Here is a 21,358-nt window from a genome sequence, read left to right on the forward strand (position 1 = left end):
CAATGAGGTCATTTGCACCTAGGTCATTTATTTAGGCAACAAGTAGTCTTGCTGGAGGTTTTAAGACGGTGCTAGCAGGGCGGTGTGGGGCTTTCAGGCTCCTAGGACTACCTTAAATCCCTTCCCCTGTCTGTCTTTTCTTTTTCCTTACCGTTTTGCGAGGCCAGTCCCCACTGCCGGGTCTCTGGGAGCCCGGGTTCCCAGGTCGTTAGGTGGGGGCGGAGCCCGGCCCGGCCCCGCCCCGTCTGCCTGCAGCGCCCCCTCCCCGCCCGCCTGCCTGCCCGCGCCGGCTCCTCCGCAGTGCTTTCAGCTGCGAGCCTGGGCGGCGGTGGCGCTCGACTTTCGGGGAGCCCGGCAGCTCTGGGAAGCTCACTTCTCCGCTCGCGCCTTCCTTCGACCGCCGAGCCCTTGCAACCATGAGGGAGCAGCTCAAAGGGTAAGTGGCTCACGGCCCCCTCGGATCGCCGCAGTCCGTGCACTTGTGGCACGAGCAGGGGGCAAACGCGGGTGGCCAAAACTTGGACAAGCACAGCGGCGGGACGCCGGGCTGCTGGGCGTCGGGGAACCTCCCCCGCGGGTCCTTGCTGCGCCGCTGCAGGTGCGTCCCCGGGGCTTGCCTCTGGGCGCCGGACTTGCGGTGAGCCCCCTTTCTCTGGCTTTGGGATGGGCTCGGAGAGAAAAAGCTGCTTTCTCGCCGTACCCAGAGGGGACAGCGCGTTCCCCACGCGGGGATTGGGGCCGCGGGAGCTTTTTGCTCCTTTCCGGGCTGTGTGGACCAGAGCCAGACAAGCTGTTCCTAAATCGTCGCCCGACCTCGCGGAGGGAAGGGGTGCGGGAGGCTTTACCTTCCATTGCGCTGCGAGTGCCAAAAGGTCAACTTTCTGCCTGATTTCTTCCGAGGATTCCAACTGACATTCCCCTTGTTGGCTTTTCTACTGTGTTCGTTCCATGCCCCAAGACTTGGAGAAATCAGGAAAGAGAGAAAAAGCAATTAAAGCCCAGAAGTCCAGGATTTGACATAGAGGGAGGATCAAGGGTTTTTGTCATGGTGGTTTTTTGTTTTGCCCTCTGGGGTTGAGTGTGCAATCATTTCTGGGTGTCCTTCTCTCGGGTTTCTCCAGGTGTCTGTGCTCGTCTTTAAGCGAAATTTGTCATTCCAGATCTGATCTTGGCAACGAAAAGGACAGGACAGTTTGTTTATCTCCGTTAAATTTGAAGTTAAGTTTGAAGCTGAAATTGAAAGGGTGCAGTTGCCTGACGGAGGCATAATGTTAATTATCAAATGCTTTAACATCATGAAAAACAAAGTGCGTCCGATTTAAGTGGCGACCCAAAGTCTTTAAGTGAAATCTACATTCTTCCTTGGCCAGAAAGCGCCTCTTGGTCTCCCTGCTTTGTTATCCCTGTCACCTCTCCTCCTCACCCCTCATCACCCTTTCTCTTTTGCCTGGATTTTTTAATTTCCTTGTGCCACATCCCTTCTTTGCAGGATACAGTTGCTCTTGGAGAAGCTAGAGGAGCAAATGAAACAACACGGTTATGCGAAAGGTCTCTGACTCTTGATCACCGTGGAATTGGTTTCAGTCAGCGTTGTTTGATCTCGGATTGGACACGACCCTGAAGTGAAATTGCTTTGGCCAAAGTTGAGGGTGGGTGGGATTTAAGCCCAAAAAGCAAATAGAGGGAGGACAAGTAACAGCTGGCACAATCACCGAGGCAATCATCTGGCTTGAGCCAAACAGAATAAAATGTTAAATATCCCAGGGAACAAGAAGTGGGGACTAGAATAGGATTTCTGATGCTCGGATTGACACCCGCCCCCCACCCCCTCCCCACGGTAGCAGAAACTTTTAAATATATTTTCCCATTCCCACCCTGCCAGTATTCCAGCAGTGCACGCCAAGTTCAACATTCAGCATGCAAATGCCAAGGTTCCTCTAGAAAAAGAGTCTGATCCCCAGATTAAAGGGAAATGATTTTGTGTGTGTGGATCAATGGGCTCCAGATTATATATGAAGCCGAACTCTAATCCTCTGCAAATCGCAAGAGAACGGTACCTTTTTATACGGGTGCATAGCGATTAGTTTCCTCCCCGGGAAGTAGTGGAAAGATTTTTTTTTTTAAAAAAGGCAACTGTTTGGAATATTTTCAGTACCCAATAACAGTGGTGGCAGAAGAAATCTTATTTTAATTAGGCAACTGCCATTTCCCCGGCGAGAGAAGTAGAAATTTGTTACTTTTTATAAGTGTTTAATGTTTGTTTTTAAGAAACTAAAAAAGCAATTCCAATAAGTCTGATTATTCCAGCACTGACAGCAGGAACAGCTCTGAGGCAGTTATAATAACCTTGCACACTACTTGAAACTAAAGAAGGTGAGAGAAAATTTAAATTGTATGGTAGGAAATTAGGTCAGCCCTGTGCTCAGTCGAGTAATGCTTTAATTTCTTATTATTGACAAGTGAGTGTTGCCGGGGTCTTTTCTCACTTCCAGTGATTTGGTATTTTAATTTGCATCAGGTTCCTATCAGGGCCCCAAATATAAGGGAAAAGAGAGATTATTGTAGTCTGTACACATTTAAAAAGGAGGGGAAGTCAGGGTTTGAAGGCTGTTCGGAGAGGCATGTCTGATATCAGGCTTTGGAACCAGCAGGGCCAAAATCAATAACATGTTTTAAAGCTTTAAAGAGCGTTTTAAGGATTATTTATGAAGCTCTCGTCTCTGTGTTAACGGGAATGCAGAATTTTGATCTACGTCGAACATCACTATTCTTAGAGGACTGACCAAAGATGTGCCCGCTAATTTGTGAACAGGTTTCAGAGTTTCCTTTTTGGTTGGGCACGGTATATGGAGAGCGCGTTTCCGATGTGAAAAGTGAAATACAAAAAAAGAGACACTTACCAAGAACGGCGCCACCCACACTCCCTCCCACCACCAGCTCTGTGGCACAGCATCTTTCTCTGAGTTTCCTGTAGATTCCAGGTAGACCTGAGCTGCTTCTCCTGGAGTGACTGACAATTCTCTACTGTTTTTGAAGCCAGACACAGAGTAATAAATACAGCTGTAAAATCTCTGTTGATCACCGGCCAAAAATGGGCTTGTCCTGTCAGGCAGGATGTAGACAGGAGTCTCGCAGATTGGTGCCTACCGTTGCTTACTGTCCATATTCATCTTTTCTTTCTCTTCTGGGGGTTCAGTATGTCTCACGAGGGCTGTGAATTCACCACACGCTGAAAACACCCACATCCAGTGAAGCGAACATTTGGTTCGTCTTATAGTTACCGAAGAATCGGAAGTCATTGGAGCTGGGTTGTCAATCGTTCTTAGCATTGAATGATGAGGAGATGATTTTTCTATTTGTGAGGATTAGTCACACCCTTTATTCTTTTCTTCTTTCCACTTGTGTTCACTTCTCTTGCTTGGTTCTGGTGTGCAGCTGAAGTGAAACTAAGACCGTAAAGATGAAATTACAAATCTGTTTTCTGGTTACTTGGCATTGCTTACAAAGAACAGGGTTGCATTTTGGAGGGCAAGGAGGTAAAAGAGAATGGGCTTTTGGATGTGTTTGGGTTCATTTATCTAGGTTATTCAAGTCCCCCCCAGCATCACAGGTAAGTGGGAAAATGAGCACCTGGAAAGGCCTGTATCTAATAACCCGTGAAGTGGGGATACATGTGGGGGCTTAGAATTTCTGCTGTCATCCAGCAAAGGAAACAGCAGTTGAGCTATGGACTGATGGATGAGAATGGAATTTTGAAAATCCTCACAATTTGACCACTGGAATAAATTCCTTACAAAGGTAGACATGTCAGTAGACCACAGTCGTGAGGCAGCTCCGCGGAGCTCACATTCACTCCGGGTGGGATTCCCCTGCCCCTCGTACGCAAGTTTCTCTTTTCTTTGGGAATTGCGTTTGGTTCAAGTCACTGTGTTCTTCCGGTTTGAAGTCCTTTACAGATGCTGCCTTTTCAGAGCACTGGTCTGTGCTTCTGTCTGGTTAGGTGGTCAGCTCAGTCAGACGGTTTTCTGCCCATCTATTGAAGATGCTACAGCCCTCCCACACATCATAGAGACGGGACTTTATTAACATGCATTGTGTGTATTAAGGGCCCATATGTGTGGATACATGTGCTTTCCCCCTCTTCTCCTTCCCACCCTCCCTGGCGTCCGCATACGCAGGGCCTTGGGAAATGACAGAGGCCCAAATGCAGGGTGGTCTTTCCTCGCTGGCCACTTTCCGAGCTAAAACACACCCGAGAACGAAGCTGCAAGCTGCAGCCTCCTTGTGCTGTGCATATCAAGTACCAGTTCCGCCCCCCTCTTCTCCACATCAGAAACCAGCTTGGTTGCGGGGCTTCCTAAAACCCCCGAAAGCACGGACTTCGTGAGTGCGTCTTCTGCTCTCCTTGCCCTTTAAGACTTGGATGTCACTCTGGTACATTCCCTCGGCTGAGAAGCCCCTGTTGTGCTCCCCAAATGCGAATTGTCTCTGTGGAAGAGTAAACCCAAAATGAACGTGTCTGGGAGAGACTGAAACGACCCCTGGCAAGTGAACATTGTCTTGGAACTTTCTTGCCGGGGTCTTCCCTGTTCCATCACCGGATGGTAAATATCAGAGGGGATGGGCTTGGAAGGCATACAGTTCGGGGAATTTCCACATGCTTTGTGACATTTATTATCGTATTTCACAAGCCACAATAAGTATTTTTCCTTTCAACTTCTTTTGGTTTTTTTTTTAAACAGATAATTCACATGAAGTGTTTTTTGTTCTCTACAAAGGGTCTTAGGCTTGGCCGCCTTACCGCAGGTGGACCCGCATCTATAGTGTCAGCAACTAGTAAAAAGCTCACCTTTAGTGGGCGTTAATTTGGGGGCCACATGATAACAAAAGCAACCATGCATGGAGCACCAGAACGTGCTGGTCACCTAAATCCCTAACTCTCCCAAGTGAGTAGGCCTGCCCCAGCATGTGCTGTTAGCAGGGCGCAGAGCCAGAATCCAAACCTCGGATTGAAAAATCTGTGCTGAGGTCGCTTTACATTGTTGCCCTCCCTGAACTCCTCTTTCCATGCGAGACCTCTGTACCTGGCGCTCGCCTGGAAGTGTCCACGCGTGCACGATTTCTCTTCTCTGCAGCCCCACCCTTCCCCTGAAGATAGCAACAGGCTGTGCGTATGACTCCTGAAGTACCTGTGCTCAGGGCTGCATTTTCCCCTATCAAAGCCCGTCATGTAATCCCTGCAAACTGGAAATTGGATGCTATGGGGATTTATGTCGATGGGCCAAAGTAAGGAAAAGTATATGTGGTTATCTCTCCTGGATTTATTCATGCAACTGAATTAGGAACAAAGGTGTTTTGTTCTTTTTGTGGTGGGAGCTGATAGCTGGCAACCACACTTAGCCGAACTTCAAGAAATGGGAGAGAACTGTGAATGCTTCATTCAGGCCCAAGTAAATATAGGAAAAGGTGGAGTGGTGTGTGGAGTACCGAGTAAAAAAAGGCACTTGAGAAGTAAGTCATGGGGAGAGGGAAGGTGGGATAGGTTGGTCGGGCACTGGCTAGACCTTAAGCCGAAGTGAAATGCCGTCATCGTGGCTCTGAGACCTGGATATGGAGAAGAAGGAATAAGGGAAAAATGAAAAATGTCAAGGGTGGTGAAAGCCAGTGAGAAGTGAGGTGATTTATTTATTGAACCGATGTCCTGTGTCTCTTTGACAAGGTTAAGTAACTCTTGTCAGTGTCCTTTCTGAATGGTCTACATTGGACAGGCAAAGAAATCCTGGTTTTTGATTATTGATTACATAACCAAGTCATTCTGTAACAACAGAAGCACAACCGACTTGTGGCCGCCACAAAGAAACAAATTCTGTTTTCCCAAAAAGTATTCGTGTAGCTTTTCCCTTTGAGGGCGAAGGTAGCAGCCTCTCTGCTTGTAAGAAACATTCTCGACTGTGTGACGAAGTCCTTTGAAGTAACAATGCTGAATGAAATTGAAGCAAACCATCTTTTTCTTTCCTCCTTTTCTTTACTACCCATTATAAATTCTAAAGTCTCTCTTTGTATTTTCTGTTTTAGCCACGAGACCCAAACAACTTGCTGGGACCATCCCAAAATGACAGAGCTCTACCAGTCTTTAGGTAAGGACACGGCCATGTTTGCTCGAGGTTAAATGACAGGTGACTTGGATAAAAGTAGGATAAAGTAGTTTGTAGTGTGCACGTTGTTGGTTGTCTAAATCTATCGCTAGATTGTTTAAAGGGTGAAAACGACACCTTTCTACCCAAAATTGACAGCTTTCTTTTTCACAGAGGTTCTTTAAAAATAAGTTTTAGAATGTCATCGATTCCTGAAAATTCAATATACCTGAGAGGGCCAAAAGGTCTTTGTAGTTTTTCTTGCTGCGTAAAAGGATAGAAAAAAATACTTGCAATTTATGGCGATTGTTTTTCCCACCAAGAAAGAAAACTGTTTCAAGTTGTTCTTATTGATTTCTTCCCTGTGAACTCAAGACAGCGCTTTTGCCAAACCACGAATATTGTGGTAGGAATTTTCTGCAGTCTTTCCAGTGCTTATAATTCCCAAGCCTGTCATGTCATCAGCTTGAACATTTAAATGATTTCTCCACTATGTCTTGTTTTGTGTTTGTGTGAGAGCCTGTCAGTTTTCTTCCCCCTCATAAGTGGGAATTTTTTGAACAGACACACAGCCTCCAAATAAGAAGAAAACATCAATCCTAATGCTTCATGAAAGTCCACTCTGTACCGTTTTAGATCTTTGGAGAGTAATCTGAAATGAATTCTCTTACATAGTAACTAGTTTTTTTTTTTTAAGTAAAAAAATATGTCTTCTCTACTACTAAAACAATTTTTTAAGTCTGCTTCTTTGTGAATGGACGTATTTACAGACTAAAATGCATAAGGTAAACTTTTTGGGTTTAAAGTTATGTGACAGTGCCCATGGGAATCAGGGTGATTGAACAAATTTTGTACATTTGTGAGTATACGCATGTGTGTGTGCATGTGTGTGCGCGTGCGTGTGTGTGTGTGTGTGTGTGTGTATAGCTATTGCTGACTTGCTGTCATAGGTTCTCATTGGTTAATGAAATTATAGAGAAATGGGGTAGGAGACATTAGTCAAAAAATTGTTTTCCCAGACTTTTTCTATTTATATGTGAAATTAGTTCCTTCTAGAAAATCCAAAAAATAAAAATTAAAAAGCATGAAAAACAAAAGATGTCACTTGCAATTCTACTGGCTGGAGATATCCAGTACATTTCAATTAATACGGTATCATTTTAGTTTAGCAGTATGTATGTGGTGTGTGTGTGTGTGTGTGTGTGTGTGTGTGTGTGTATGTATGCATGCACATATGTACATAATACTTTTTTAAAATTTGAGGAAAATTGGGATCAACTAATCTTTAAGTACTACATTTTCAGCTCTTACAGAGTGTTTCTGGCTTACAGTGCTGCACTGACTAGACCACAGGTGGAAAACTCACATGCTTACATTTTGGCAGATGAGAGAATGGAGGCCTCATCTGATGTAGGCAGCAGCTTTTTTGGGCGAGCAGGCCATCCTAGCCCTGTGCTCTCAGGACTTGTGATTTTTCAAAAGAAATGAGAAATCTGTCGATCGAGACTAATTTGAACTCATCTGTGGGCCTCCTGATTACAGCCTCGGGCTTACACCAATTCAGCCCACTCGTAATGCTTTACCTCTAATCACGGTGACTTGTAGTTGAAATATTTGAATTTACTTTTACTTAAAAATCTTTATTATAGAATTAATAATTGTTCAGATTTTTGAAGTTTATAGGTAAGGTAATGAACAAAAAATAAGACACATCCTCTATAACCCACCTCTTAGAGTTAACTAATATTTAATAATCTAGTAGGTAGCTTCAAAAATTTCTGAATATACATTTTTACAAAAGTTGGATGGTTCTGTTTTATAATCAGCTTTTTTTTCACCTAAAGGTAATGTACCATGGCCATATTTCCGTTTCATTACATTGTATTCTCTACTGGCTTACTTTTAATTGCTCTGTAATGAGAAACCACAAACGTGGTTGATAAAAAAGCTAATTATGAACTATCAATAAATAGATGTTTGTACCTTCAGTAGGAATTAAATACACCTTTTATCATCATATTTCTGAAGTTTTCTCAATAATTCAAATGTGGTGGTAAACTCAAAGCCGGTAATCCGGCGTGATTCTGACCTTGGGGAGATCACCTGACTTTGGGAGATAATAGAATTCTACAGTTGCAAGGGAATTTAGAGCCCATTTATTACAAACTTTTTCTTTGATGAAATCAACTTTATTGAGATAATTTACATATCATAAAATGTAGCCATTTTAAATAAATGGTCAGTTCCAACCTCCTTTGAAATTCTGTTCTTAGCTATCCCGATTGGAAATGAACTGGTGTTGAAATTTGTGTTACGGCTTTCAGAACGAAAATTGCCAGTGTTTTGGGGCTTATATTTTTTCCTCACAAGATAGCCCTTTAGGTCCGAGTTGCTACTTTGAGCTCCAGAATAAATGGTTGGAAGCATTTATCTGCACTCAGTTCACGAAAGGTATCATGAAAGCAGGACTGGTGTGTGGTTGGGTGTGTTCAGTGTTTTAGACAATATAGGTCTGAAGTAGGTCCCTCACCAGGGCACCTGGGTGGCTCAGTCAGTTAAGCATCTGCCTTCAGCTCCCATTATGATCCCAGGATCCTGGGATTGAGTCCTGCATCGGGCTCCCTGCTCAGCGGGGAGCCTGCTTCTCCTGCCTCTGCCACTCTCTGTTGAAGCTACAGTGGTTCATAATATGCAGGAAATAGGACACACTCCTAAATATGCCCACTTCCGAGAAGACTTCCATTCTCGAACTGGCCCAAATCCCCAACCAGCCTGTTTAACACACGTTTGTTTAGGTCCCTTGTCCCCAGAGGGTGTTCACCTGCACCCTCTACCTGTGGTCTGGTTAGCATACTGTTAGAAGCCAAAAGCATTTTGGATGGACTGAAAAAGTAGCATTTGAGCACTGCCTGATGGAAGGCTAGGATGTTACTTCAAATGTTAATATTTGCATTCTCTGGTTAATAGTATGATAGGTAATTTTCTTCTTCATTCTTTGTGATTTTCTACAATGAATGGATATTACTTACAACTAGAGGCTTAGCATGAAACGTTTCTTCATCATTACTCCACTCCTTAGTGTCTCTACAGCTGTAACCGATTCACCAGTGAGAACCTGTGACAGAAAAGCAGCAATGGCCACACACATAGCTCCCCCACATGTCAAACATACATATATAGAACTGGTGTTTAAGTACCCCGATTCCCATTGGCTTTGTCAGGTAACTTTTAACACCAGGAGATCACCTCATGTGTTTTAGTTTCTAAACATGTCCTTCCACAAAAAAAGCAGACCCAAAGATTTTTAGTGGTAGCGAAGACATACCGAACTTTTTGGTTTAAAAAAAAAAAGTAAGAGATTTCTTTTCAAATTATTCTTAACAGATCTAAAACTGCTTTCTGGAGTGAGCTCTCATCAAATGTTAGAAATATTTGTGTTTTCCCCTTACTTTTTAGGCTGTGTACCAGCTCGAAAAATTCTAAGTTCTGAGGTGAAAAATTGTCAGACTTGCACATCAATACATAACAGGGCATAATAAAGAAATAATGTAAATGTTCACAGTGATGACCTGACAGTCATTAGGAATTTGAGGATTGGAAGGTCTCCAGAAATTTTTTTACGCAACATTAACAGTTTGGCAAAAGCGTGGTTTTGTTTTCACAAGAAGGAAATCAATAAGAACAACCTGAAAACAATTTCTTTCAGCATTTTTCTCTGACTGCCCCCAGTGTGGTGGGGTGACGGGTATATCAAAAACCAAAGTTTCCCATATCTATTTTTACATGGGCCTTAGTATTCTTATCTTTATAATGAGGATATGGCACCAAAGTGTCTATGAATTTTGTTTATTTTTTTTCTTACTTTGGGCTGAGGTAGAGCAGGTTGTTTCCAGAACTTGCTGTGATCATAATTTTTCCAGAAGCACCTTTGGCTGACTGCAGACAAATGTATTTCTAAAAGTTGAATCATTCCTATTTTTAAAACTGCGCATTCTAGAAAACAAACAACAGGGAGAAGATCCTGCCACCCATCCGTGTCTTAAAGGCAGAGTGAGGCAAGCTTTTACCAAGTACGGATGCTCTTGAGATATTTCCCATAAGACCCGCTGGGCCATCCATTTGTTGTTCAAAAGGCATGTTCTTCATCATTTCTTAGAAGCAATAATATGGCCGATACATGAGGTGAATTTCAGGTTCGCTTTAGCGTCTTTACAAATGTAATGGAAAGATTGTTGTTCCATTAGGTTATCTTGGCAATTCAAAAGCTATAACTCTGAAAGGCTCCAAAAGGCATTTACAAAATCAGTAGCTGTTAGATAGTGATGTGCTCCGGAATTTATTTTGAAATATTAATATAAGACTGATTTATGTGAAGTGCCATTAAATGATAAAAAGCCTGTCATTTTTCTCACGATTTAAGTCTGGGTTCTTAAGTTCGTCGCTAAAATGTTTAAGTAAATATTTTTTTAAAAAAACTCCACCCCCACAATATGTACTGCTCAAAAATTCTTGAAGAAAGTATTTCTTAGTCTGTCTTACTGGGGGTCTCTTAATTATAAATACAAGAAAATCGTGTAGTCCTCTCCATGGTTCCCTTGTGAGCTACATCGTGAGGTGTTCACATTAGTGACAGTGGAAGCGCAGGACGGGAAGAGCAGTTTGCAAAGGAGACATGTGGGTGAAAAGATAATATGAAAAGAGAGTGAATCGTGAAGCTCGAGGAGGTGAACTGAGTATTTCAGGCCATTTTCTCAAATCCAGATGCCCCGTATGAGCTGGTGTCACGTATTCCAGTTTCTTTTTTTCTGCATTGAAGCCCCTTTACCCACCGGGGTTTTCTTGAGGAGGATTAGATTCTCACCCTTTCCTGCAGTTCTAGCATTCTTTAGAAGGATCTTGTCCCTCTCACTTGTTGCCCAAGTTTTGCAACCCACTCTCCAGCATGATGCCCACCCAAAGGCTATGAAAGCTGTCAGTTTTGAAAAAAAAAATGGATGTATGAGAAGTTTTGGTAAATCTTAGGGAAAGTGGTCTTAAAAACTCTGGAGATTTGAAGACAGTCCATCAACACGTGGCCCTTAGCCTGGCGTCTGTTGCCTGAGAAGAGCTTTATGATATTGAAAATGAGGGCTTCGTTTTAGGATCCGATGGGTCTGCTTCAGCAGTTCAAGTTAAGAGGACTAGTTAAGTCCCAGTTAAGTCAAGAGGCTAAGAGCTTCTTCAGGATTCACAGATAGCATTATTAATAAATGAACACAGCTGGCCAGATTGAGTTAGGAACAGTCCACGGGAATCCTGAACCTCTTTCCTCAGTTGGTCCAAGAGGAGGGAATATCATTGAGGTTTGCAAGCTTTCCCTCTCTATTGATGGGCTTTCTGCATTCCATCCAGTGTTCCCTCGGGAGGATGCTGTCCGGTTACGAGCTGCCAGATTCTGAATGACTGTGAATTCCTTTTGCATCCGGAGCTTGTCCGAATGCTTTTCTCAGCATATTACGTAAACGGTTCTCAACTAGGCTACTACTCAATATTTAGCAGATTCTTTTCTTTGTCTCTTATCTCCAGGTCCTTAAGTATTAAAACCTTCTGTCTTTTGATTTTCTCCTGCCATAATACCGGGAACTGTAGAAAGACTATCTAAAATCGGATTCCAGCTTAGGTGCGACCTTGGGCTAATCCTTTGCTTTTTCTTGGTCTTAGATTTCTGATTTAGCGGGTTGAGCAGTGAATCTTCCATCTCTAAATGTCTGGTTTTAATTTAACTCCTGGCCAGAGTATGGTTTGGTCTCATGAAGGCGATGCCCATCTCTCCAATTTCTCTTGGTCACCACCAGCCTGGAAGATGCGAATAACAGGCTAATCATGTTCATAATAATTGTACTTTCATTCGCGTAGCACTTGACATTGTGCAAAGTTTTCAGAAATAACTGTATCTAATCCTTACACGGCTGTGAATTAGGTCTCTAGCTGGCGCATGACCTGAATTTTGTATTAATTTCAGTGTCAGATCATCTGTCCTTACATCTCCTTGGGTATACTTCCCGTTTTTTGATTTGGAAAATAATGCTACCGTACCAGTGGTATGGGGCAGCTGTTTCCTTCTTTCTTTTTGGACCTGAGCAGGCTGAGGCACAAGGCCTGCTTTGACTTATTCATCCTGACATATGGGTAGAAGATAAGGAGGCAAGACCAGAGCACACACTTTATGGCTCCTAGTTTGCTGTTCTCGAAGGAATATCCATTACTCCTAGCTTGATTTATAAAACTGCTTTATCAGCATAATTAAGCTATGGAATCTCAAGTGACGTTCTTTATTCCCTAGCTGACAAAGTTAGCAGTGGAGATTTACTCAGATTTGCAAAATAGAAGACATTAAGGCTGTTATAAATGTCCTTCCTTTATTTGAACCAGTCTGCTTATAAAAGAATAAAGAGAAATAAGTTCTTCTTTTAATGTCGGTTACAATCAATTGATTTTCCCCATTCAGAAAATGGAAATGTAATTTTCAAATCAAAATTTATGGCACTTTAATGGAATATTCTTTTATAATATTTTTTCTTGTTCAAATAACTTGATTTAAAGCTTCTAATTGAAGAACATAAATAAATAGATACTTCCGATCTGCATCTTCCGAAGCTGATTGCAGAAGGAAACTCAAAAAGATTCTCTCTCAGACTGGTCTACGATTTAAAAGAGCTGCCAAGTTGTAATTTAGTTGATCTAAATAAGAGGAGCATTAAGGTTACACCTGCAGCTCTGAGAAAAGTGCTGGATGTGTACAATTTTATGTAGCTGGGTCTGCAGAAGACGAGTTTTGCACACGAAGTAAAGGCATCTAAAAACGTGTCTGCTCTTATTCAGACACTTCCAATATTTCTTTTTTAAGCGCACAAGTCTGATTACCTCTGTACATCTCTCGGGAACTGCAATTTTGCTGGAAAGAGATTCGGAACAGTCAGAACACTCGCATAAAATAGATAGTGAGTTTTTAAAGTCTGTACCCTCTACGGTAGTAATAAAATGACCTCAAAATACTCTGAAAGACTGTCTTATGACATAGTGGATGAATCATTAGCTTATTTATGAATTGGTGAGACTCTGAGAACGTTTCAGAATTTGCCGCTCCACCGTCCCGGTCCCTTGCGTTAACCCCAGGGAAGGCCTCGTGCCCCCTCATAAATTGAAGCTTACGTAACCGGGACATAGGTTGTATGAGTGCACGTGTGTGCAAGCATGCACGTGTGTTGCGCACGTACGTTTATTTACGTACGTATTCTTTATCAAATATCCATTTTGTTGGGAAGGCAATTCATTTTATATTTTGCTTTCTAGTTCTATAAAGAGGCTGTCTGTTTTAGAGCAGTGCTTCTCAAACTGATGAAGTACATTATTTTGTTTTTTGGTTTTTTTAAACATACAGTCCATCACAGACTTGTAGGCGATCGTACTGACCCTGACAAGCATGCACTCCCACTGTGCGTAACCCACCTGCACACGTTCCACGACACTCAACCTGCTGTGTGCTCTGTTCCGTGAGGTGAACGCATGGATTGTGCATTTGACGGCACGGCAATGTCAGGTTGCTCCGAAAGCTCCGTAACATACCCAGCTTCCATATTTGTGAAGAACCATAATTTGCATAGCACCATTCTAGAGTACTGAAGTTTTGAAAAGTATAAATGTCAAATCAAGTGACCTTGGGGGTGTGTTGGCAGGGGGGAACTAATTAATTGACACCCAACAAGAACACGTAAAAAATTGTATTTATGCAGTTGTATAGTTTGCCAGTGGAGTCAGATTCAAGCAGAGGAGGGATGTATCTTCTTTCCCATCTCATAGACCTTTTTAGCAATTATTTTGGAGGCTGAAGTAATAGAATCACCCTGTTATAGGAAAGGTTTTATGTGTTAAGTAGCAGGGCTCCTGTGGCCTAGTTTAATGCCTCCCCCACCCATATAATGAAATACAATATGTAGAATGTGATTTTTTTCAAATACAAGTTTGTTTTTATCCAGAACAGAAAATGTGGTATGTGTGCTCTTTACGTTATGTGATGACTTCCACGGGGAACGGATGGATTATACTGTGACTATACTCTCGCCATTTTTTGTGTTTAGGTTGGGAGGTAACGTGATGTAGCCACCGAGTTCGTTGACTTTGGTGAGACGTGGATTTGAATTCTGCCTCTGCCACCAGTTCTCTGTGGCTGGAGACAAAGGCAGTCACAATTTTGAAACACAACTTCCTGATTTATTAAGTAGTTATGATGACACTTTCCTTGGAGATTGTTCTGAGGATTTGAGATCATGTATGTAAAATGACAAAACGTCTGACATAGTAACTGCTCAAGGAATTATAATTGCTATTAATGACGATGATAAGTGTAATGATTCACTGTTTATTATTCTCAGTGGTTATTTTCATATTCCCTGTCCCTCCTTATCCAAAGTCTCTTGGGATTCCTGGGGTGCCTGGCTGGCTCAGTTGGTGGAGCACGTGACTCTTGATCTTGGGGTTGTAAGTCCGAGCCCCACAGTGGGTGTAGAGATTACCAGAAACAAATTAATTGAAAAAACAAAATCTCAGGGCGCCTGGCTGGCTCGGTCAGTGGAACATGTGACTCTTAATCTGGGGGTTGTGAGTTCAAGCCCCACGTTGAGTGTAGAGACTACTTTTTAAAAAAATCTTTAAAACAAAACCCAAAAAACAACAAAATCTCTTGGGTTCCTGAGTTCAGATAGCGAGGGACCCCCAGGTTTAGGTTTTCAAGCCTGACACTCAAGGAGCCACTTAATTTTTCTAAAGTTATTTACCTCTTAACCAAGGTACCAAGGTTCACCTGATCACAGTGTATCCCAACTTCGGCAAGTATAAACTTTCTTTAATTTGAAGTGCAAATTAGAATGACACATTTTTCTAATGTTTTCTTTATCTTCCTCCCAGTTCTAAAATTATACACCTTTTGTAATAGAAAACAATATACACCATAACCTTTAACCAGAAATGCAAATGACTCCTAATAACATATATATGTGTGTGACTTTATAGCTCTCTTCCTACCTTTGTCTTGAAGACCTTCAAAGTTTAAACTGCAGAATCAAATGCGTGTCATAAAACCACATTGGTAGAGAACCATGCCCAATAATTCATAAGTAAGGAGAAAGCCTGTAAAATAATGTGACATGCTAGGCAAGATGGCTGACGCGTAGTAAATGCCTGACAAAGGGTGGTGGCACTATTGTGGAGAGGGGGGCAAGGGAGTGGCCATGGTGTAAGGAGGGATGACACCATAAAAAGTTTCATATGACACGGTGAGGATTTTGATGCTAAGATTTTTGATTTGGGTAATGTATCAGTCCGGTCTAGCCAGAAAATAGAAACCACTGTCGTTATTTCAAACAGAGGGTAATTCATGCGGTAAATTGGTTACGCAGTGATGGAAAAGTAAAGAAGACAGCCAGCAAGGAGCCTCTGCCCTACCAGGGCTGGAGGGCAGTGGCAAGAGGTGGTATCACCAGAGCCCCAGAAGCGAAGGCTGTGTGGGGCTAGAGCTTGAGTGGCCAGTTGGGACCCTTGAGGGAGGGGCTGATGAGAGGGACCTGGAGCCTGGAAGGAGACAGAGCTACTGCCACAGCTTTTGCTGAAAGCAGAGAAAGGGAGGAATAACCTGACCTCTCCTCTCCTCCTGCCCTCTGGTCTTCTGCCAGTACCTCACAGTGGGCCAGGCTTCTCTGGAAGCCCATTGGTAAGGCAGCAGGAAAACACCACTCTTTGTCTTAAAGAGCCGAGCAGGGAAAGGTCAGAGACTGGATTTGAGAACCAACACGCAAATGACTCAAGTACAGGAGACCTTGTGGATGGAGACGCAGCCTCTCATCTCTGCCACCATGCGTGGCCGAGAAAGACCCAGAGCCTTAAAAGCTTTCATAGGACTTTGTGATTCTGAAGGAACTTGAGGCACTAGAAAGGCACACTGGCTTCAAAGGAAATGGACCTAAAAACAATAAAAGAGGAGGTGGCAAGAAAAAAGAAAAAGAAAAAAAAAAAGAAAAAGAAGTAGCCGCACCAAACACTGAGCATAAGCTTCCTGGTTGATAGTTGATGCTGTAGGCTTTCAAGGCCAGCTCATGAATTTCTTGAAAGCCGAACTGTCTTCCTCATCTTTGTCACCCGTGCCTGGTGCACGACAACCTCTGAATAAATAAACATTCACTGAATGAAACGGTAGAGCAAGGGAGGGTGATTTTGATAGGGAAGAAGACAAATACCACTTAAGAAGACAGAAAGATCTAGATGATGTTTTCCTAAGGCACATTATTAAACTGGCAAGATGGAACTCTCTGGAGAGAAAGAGTTTTTCCCAGAAAGTAGAAGATAAAGCCTCATAGTAATAAAAATACAGAATATCAATGAAGTGATCGATTTCATTGGCAATTGAGTATCTTAGCAAAACCAGGTGAACTGCTCTTCTGGAATTCGTTTTGTCCTTGTAGGGCAGAAGGGAATAACCAGTTGATAATCAAAGTGGTAAGACCCTTGGAAGAAAGTGTCAGTGTGGATCTAGAATGTAAATAACCAGGAAAGGAACGGGGGAATACAATTTGATGTGCCGGTAGTCTCATTTATTCATGGGCTCCTTGACTGAATAAACATTTAAGAGAGAGTGCCAAGCGTTGTGAATCCTAAAGTTGAAAATAACAGGATAAGAATATTGAGGAAAACAAAGCTATCGAAGGTCTAAAATTTTTTTATAATCCATTTTTGGAACATTAAGACATGTATGTACATGCCAGAAGTTTTGGAAGATGAAGTTTAAGTGTAAAGAGAAAATAAAAACACCTCAAATCTCAGCACCCAGAAATAACCACCATTGACATTTTAGAAAATTGCTTCTAGTCCTTTTTTTCTGTGTATTTTTATATGGTTGTTTGAGCTAATATTATGTTTATAATGTTTCTTTCTTTATTTACCAAATAGCATAAGTTTTCTCTCTACGCAATTCTTCAGGGATATTATTTTTACCAAGTTGCACTTTCTTAAAAATTAATTCCCATTTTCAGGAATTAGTTTGTGACAAAGGAAACTCACATGTCGAATTTAGGGAAATAAGTCTTGAAGATGCTGGAGACTTAACTACAGACAGGCTTCTGAGAAGAAAGCCTGGTCAAGTGTCGTGATGCCTTTGGTCCAACAAGCTACTTATGTCTTAGAAATGTTAAAGAATAAACTCAGTGTGGTCCAAAGTAGGCAGTCGCAAAGCAGAAGGCTTTTTATCAGTTTATCCACTGATAAATCTAGTTTATAAATATAAATGAACAAATGCTTTTCTACTGCAAATACTTTAATGGCTAACATTTCTTGAAGCAAATATTTATAGTCTCAAGGTGACAAGGCAGCTGTCCTTGGAAATTTTCAGTATTACAGGAAAATCTTTGCCCTCTTGGTGGGTAAGTTGAGACAGAAACTCAATTTTATGATGAGCTTCTGTAAGTTTTAATTTTTATAATAACTGATATGTAAAAATTCACTTACCTTTAACTTACCAACCTGGAAAGAGAATGAAGAGCACAACACTTTTATCTTCTGAAACCATTTGTGGCTACAATTACCACGTTCTGCTCAAGGTTCTTTCTACACTGTCAATTAAGGCTTGTAGCCTCTTGCTTTGGATGCATTTTCTGACCAAGATACAATTAAAGAGTGTGGAGCTAATAATTTTTTCCACAGTTGATTCCAATTTTTTTCACTGCTGTAAGTCAGTCTGTGAGGAACATCTCTGTGTATAAAGCCTTTGCATATTTGATTCACAGCAGTGTAATCCCGGAGACAAAGGTACTCGAGTTTTTAGGTTTCTTGGTATGTTTTGCTTGAAGCTCCCTCAAAGGTTGTGCTGATTTACGCTCTTAATACACGAAAGCGCCCACCTGCCCGTGTCTTTGCCAGTGTGGAGCTTGATTTTTACTTTGGTTATTGTCATCGAGAACATAAAACCATCTTCTTGCTATTGTTTGCGTATCTTTGATTACTGGTGATCCTGAACATTTTCTTTTAAATGTTTACTGAGCAGTTTTCCTCTTGTGAATAATGTAAAAGCAAAAGCAATTTAGGCAAACAAAACTCTTTCAAACTTTTCTGTTGTAATGCAAGTGGTTTTCATTGTGTTGAGGGACTCTTGGTGATGAGTGACTCCTGATTACATCAGTACGGTTTTTGCAGTATGCCGCAGCTTTCTCTTCTTCAAGCTAAACAAGCCTTATTCCTTCATCCATCCTCAGTGGACCTGTTATCCACCCATTACGTCAGATTTTCTTATTCTCTATGCCAACTGCAGTTTCTTCACATTTTTAAATAGATGCAGAGCCCTGAACTCCAGTGGTTCTCGAAAGAAGGAAAAGGGCTGATCGGTTATGGGTAGAGGTATGCCTCTTGAGTAAGGGAGTTTCATTCATACCATAGGTCTGGATGGTTTACTCTTGTAGTCCTCTGCGAGGCATTCTGTCCCCATAAATTTAGAATACTTGGAATATCCCAGGTCCTGCTTGGAGTAGTAGGATACAAACAGAAGGCCTGATCCTTGTTAGTCTCCCAAGCTGGTGTGACCTGAGGCATGCAGTGGATCTTACGATGGGATGGAAGTCCTTGCCTGTGAGGGAGGGGCGCCTGGCTGGCTCAGTTGAAAGAGCACATGACTCGTGATCTCGGGGGGTTGTGAGTTTGAGGCCCTTGTTGGGTGTAAAGGTTAATTTTTTAGAAAATAAGCTTAAAAAAGAAAAAAGTCCTGGCCTGTGAGAGTGAAGGGCATGGTACCAGCTCTACCTGTGGCTGATGGGGGACTGCTGGAGTTATTCTAGATCCTTTCTGTCTTTGGAACTCAGATCACAACCATGTTGTCATCTCTTGTTGCTAATGTAACAGTTCATTAATGCCAACATATACCCATTTTGTTTTTTAAGGCAAATTTAAATCTCAAGTTGGAATGACAAGGTTTAGATTCAACCTTGCTCGCTCGCTCTCTCTCTCTCTCTCACTCTCACTCTCTCACACACACAGCTTACATTGCCGAGTGTCTTTCCACTTGTGCAGGGATTCTAAAAAAGCATATGTCAGCTTCACAAATCACCTTGCTATCTTCTTTAGGGAATAACATTGACATTCACGAAATAAAATTGACATTAATAAATGCTATAAGACTGTACTAACTTACATAGTATCAAGGTCAAATGTATGGTATCTTACATAGGTAGACAGCAGTATTGATTAGAATCACTGGGGAAGGCTATTTGGAGAGTAGAACAAAACCATTGTTCTAAGGAAGGAATTTTATAAGACTTAGGTAAATTAAAATGTAGGCTAGGATATTTCTAGATAGCGTAGCAGTGTAAACAAAGGTACAATTGAGAGAAAGATTGGCTTGTTTGAGGTTCAGTGGGGACATTGTTCTATGAGAATCTACTCCAGTTTTGAAGAAAAACCTGATTTAATGCTGCTGAATTAAAGGCATCTTAAGTGCCTTAAATTACACAATGAGAAATTGAAATTTCATTTGTTTGGCAATCGGAAGACATTGCTGAATCTTCTGGAAGGAGATGATGAAGTCTGTGTTGTGCTTTGAAGAATAAGAATTTGATGGGATGGATTAAGGATGTTTAGAGAGGAGAGAGAGCAGTTATTTTGTTTTGCTTTGTGGCAATTGAGATGATGAGGGACTTAAGATAGCAGTGGGGGGAGTTTTCTCGTCAAGGTAGAATTGCCTGAGAGTAGTGACAGATTGGATAGGTTTGAAAGAAAAGACTTAGAAGATGCCTTCTAGGTTTTCAGCTTTGATGGCAGAGAAGGGCGATACCATTGAACAAAAAGGAAATTGCAAATTGATTTGAGCAATGGGAAATAGGTCTGAATTGTATTGATTTGTGTACTTATAGATTTAAGCAGTTCCTCATTCTACAAAAATTTATTTGGAGCAGTTCATATAAATGTATGAACTTCATACCATAAGCATATATTTCCCATTAATCTTCTCAAAAGCCCTGTGAAGTATGTTACTATCTCCATTGTGCAGATGAGGCTCAGAGAAAATAGGTAATTTGCTCACATAGCATGGCTCGGATTTAAATGTACTTTAAATGCCTAAACCATGGTTTAGCCCCTGAGCTCAACTTTGTTCCTGGGAAGTGACAGTGGCATTTTGAAGAGGAAATACCTTGAAGGCATTTTGGAAAGGGGAAGAAAGGACGCGTTTGGGAATTATCAACGTGTTATTTTCATTGCACTTTATATATGAGATATTGGGGGTTAGGGTGAGAGGCCTGCTTTTTACTGAGCAAGTGTATATCCTGATCTGTCTGCCCTGGGAGCTTTTAGAGACAGTATCTCGTGGAGTCTGGAAACTGACTGCAGCTGTTACTGTTGGCGTTTTCTAATGAGGAAAGTGAAGCTTTAGGGAGTTAAGGCTACTTGTCCAAGCATGCTGGGAGACTGTTATGATTAAGAAGAGTGGCTTTGGTGTCCCACAGACTTGAATTTGAATCCTTAGGCCTTTGGTTTCCTAGTCTGTAAGATGGGACAGAAATAACACTGTCAGAGACAGAGGTATAAGGTGAGAATACGTGTATTAATTGCTAACATATAATAAGCACCCCAAAAGTGAGAGCCCTTATTACTGTTCTTTTACTACAAAGTCATAGCTAGAACCCATCAAGTTTTCTTCTTCATCCATGGTACAGTGGTATTCTCCCGACAGACAGTAGATGAAACCGAGAATTTGGAAGAAATCAGAGCAAAATGTGGAAAAGAAGATAGACCGATAGATAGATAGATAGATAGAACACTCAGTCTTTTTTTTAAGTAGTGTAGGCATATGATTTTAAGAAATGCAATGGTACAAGAGGAGAGTATGAGAAGTAGATGTCCCTCTCAGCCCTGTAACAATCCCCCAATTTCACTCTGCAGTGGCAGTTGATAGTATAGTTTCTATGTTTCTGTCTTTAAGTATTTTATGCGTATACAAGCAAACATACATATAAATATGCCGGGTTTTTTACACATCGACAGTTCTGTTCTCTGATTTTTTTTTTTTACTTCCTTAAGTAAGCTCTAGGACCAACGTGGGGCTTGAACTCACGACCCTGAGATCAAGCGTCAGCCAGGCACCCGGGTGATGATCTTTTATAAAATTAAGCTAAAGCTTCTTTGTTCGGTAGAGTAACAGATTGTGGATGAATATT

At 41.8% G+C, this 21,358-nt stretch overlaps 1 protein-coding gene across 6 annotated transcripts in view; it reads left to right on the top strand.

The window, feature by feature from the left end:
• The window catches only part of DMD (dystrophin), a 1,667,815-nt gene that overhangs the window by 1,519,150 nt on the left and 127,307 nt on the right, over positions 1-21,358 (top strand). For 5 of the 6 annotated variants that reach the window (XM_040633125.1, XM_040633155.1, XM_040633131.1 and 2 more), the window contains exons 1-2: positions 324-436; positions 6,076-6,137. In XM_040633125.1, coding sequence (XP_040489059.1) covers positions 417-436; positions 6,076-6,137 — 82 coding nt within the window. In that variant the 5' untranslated portion in view covers positions 324-416. Of the gene's footprint in view, positions 1-323; positions 437-6,075; positions 6,138-21,358 lie in introns of those variants that run through there. The other variant, XM_040633145.1, reaches the window with a different exon arrangement.

This window comes from Ursus maritimus (assembly GCF_017311325.1).
Source record: "Ursus maritimus isolate PB19 chromosome X unlocalized genomic scaffold, ASM1731132v1 scaffold_X1, whole genome shotgun sequence".
Taxonomy (NCBI): Eukaryota; Metazoa; Chordata; class Mammalia; order Carnivora; family Ursidae; genus Ursus; species Ursus maritimus.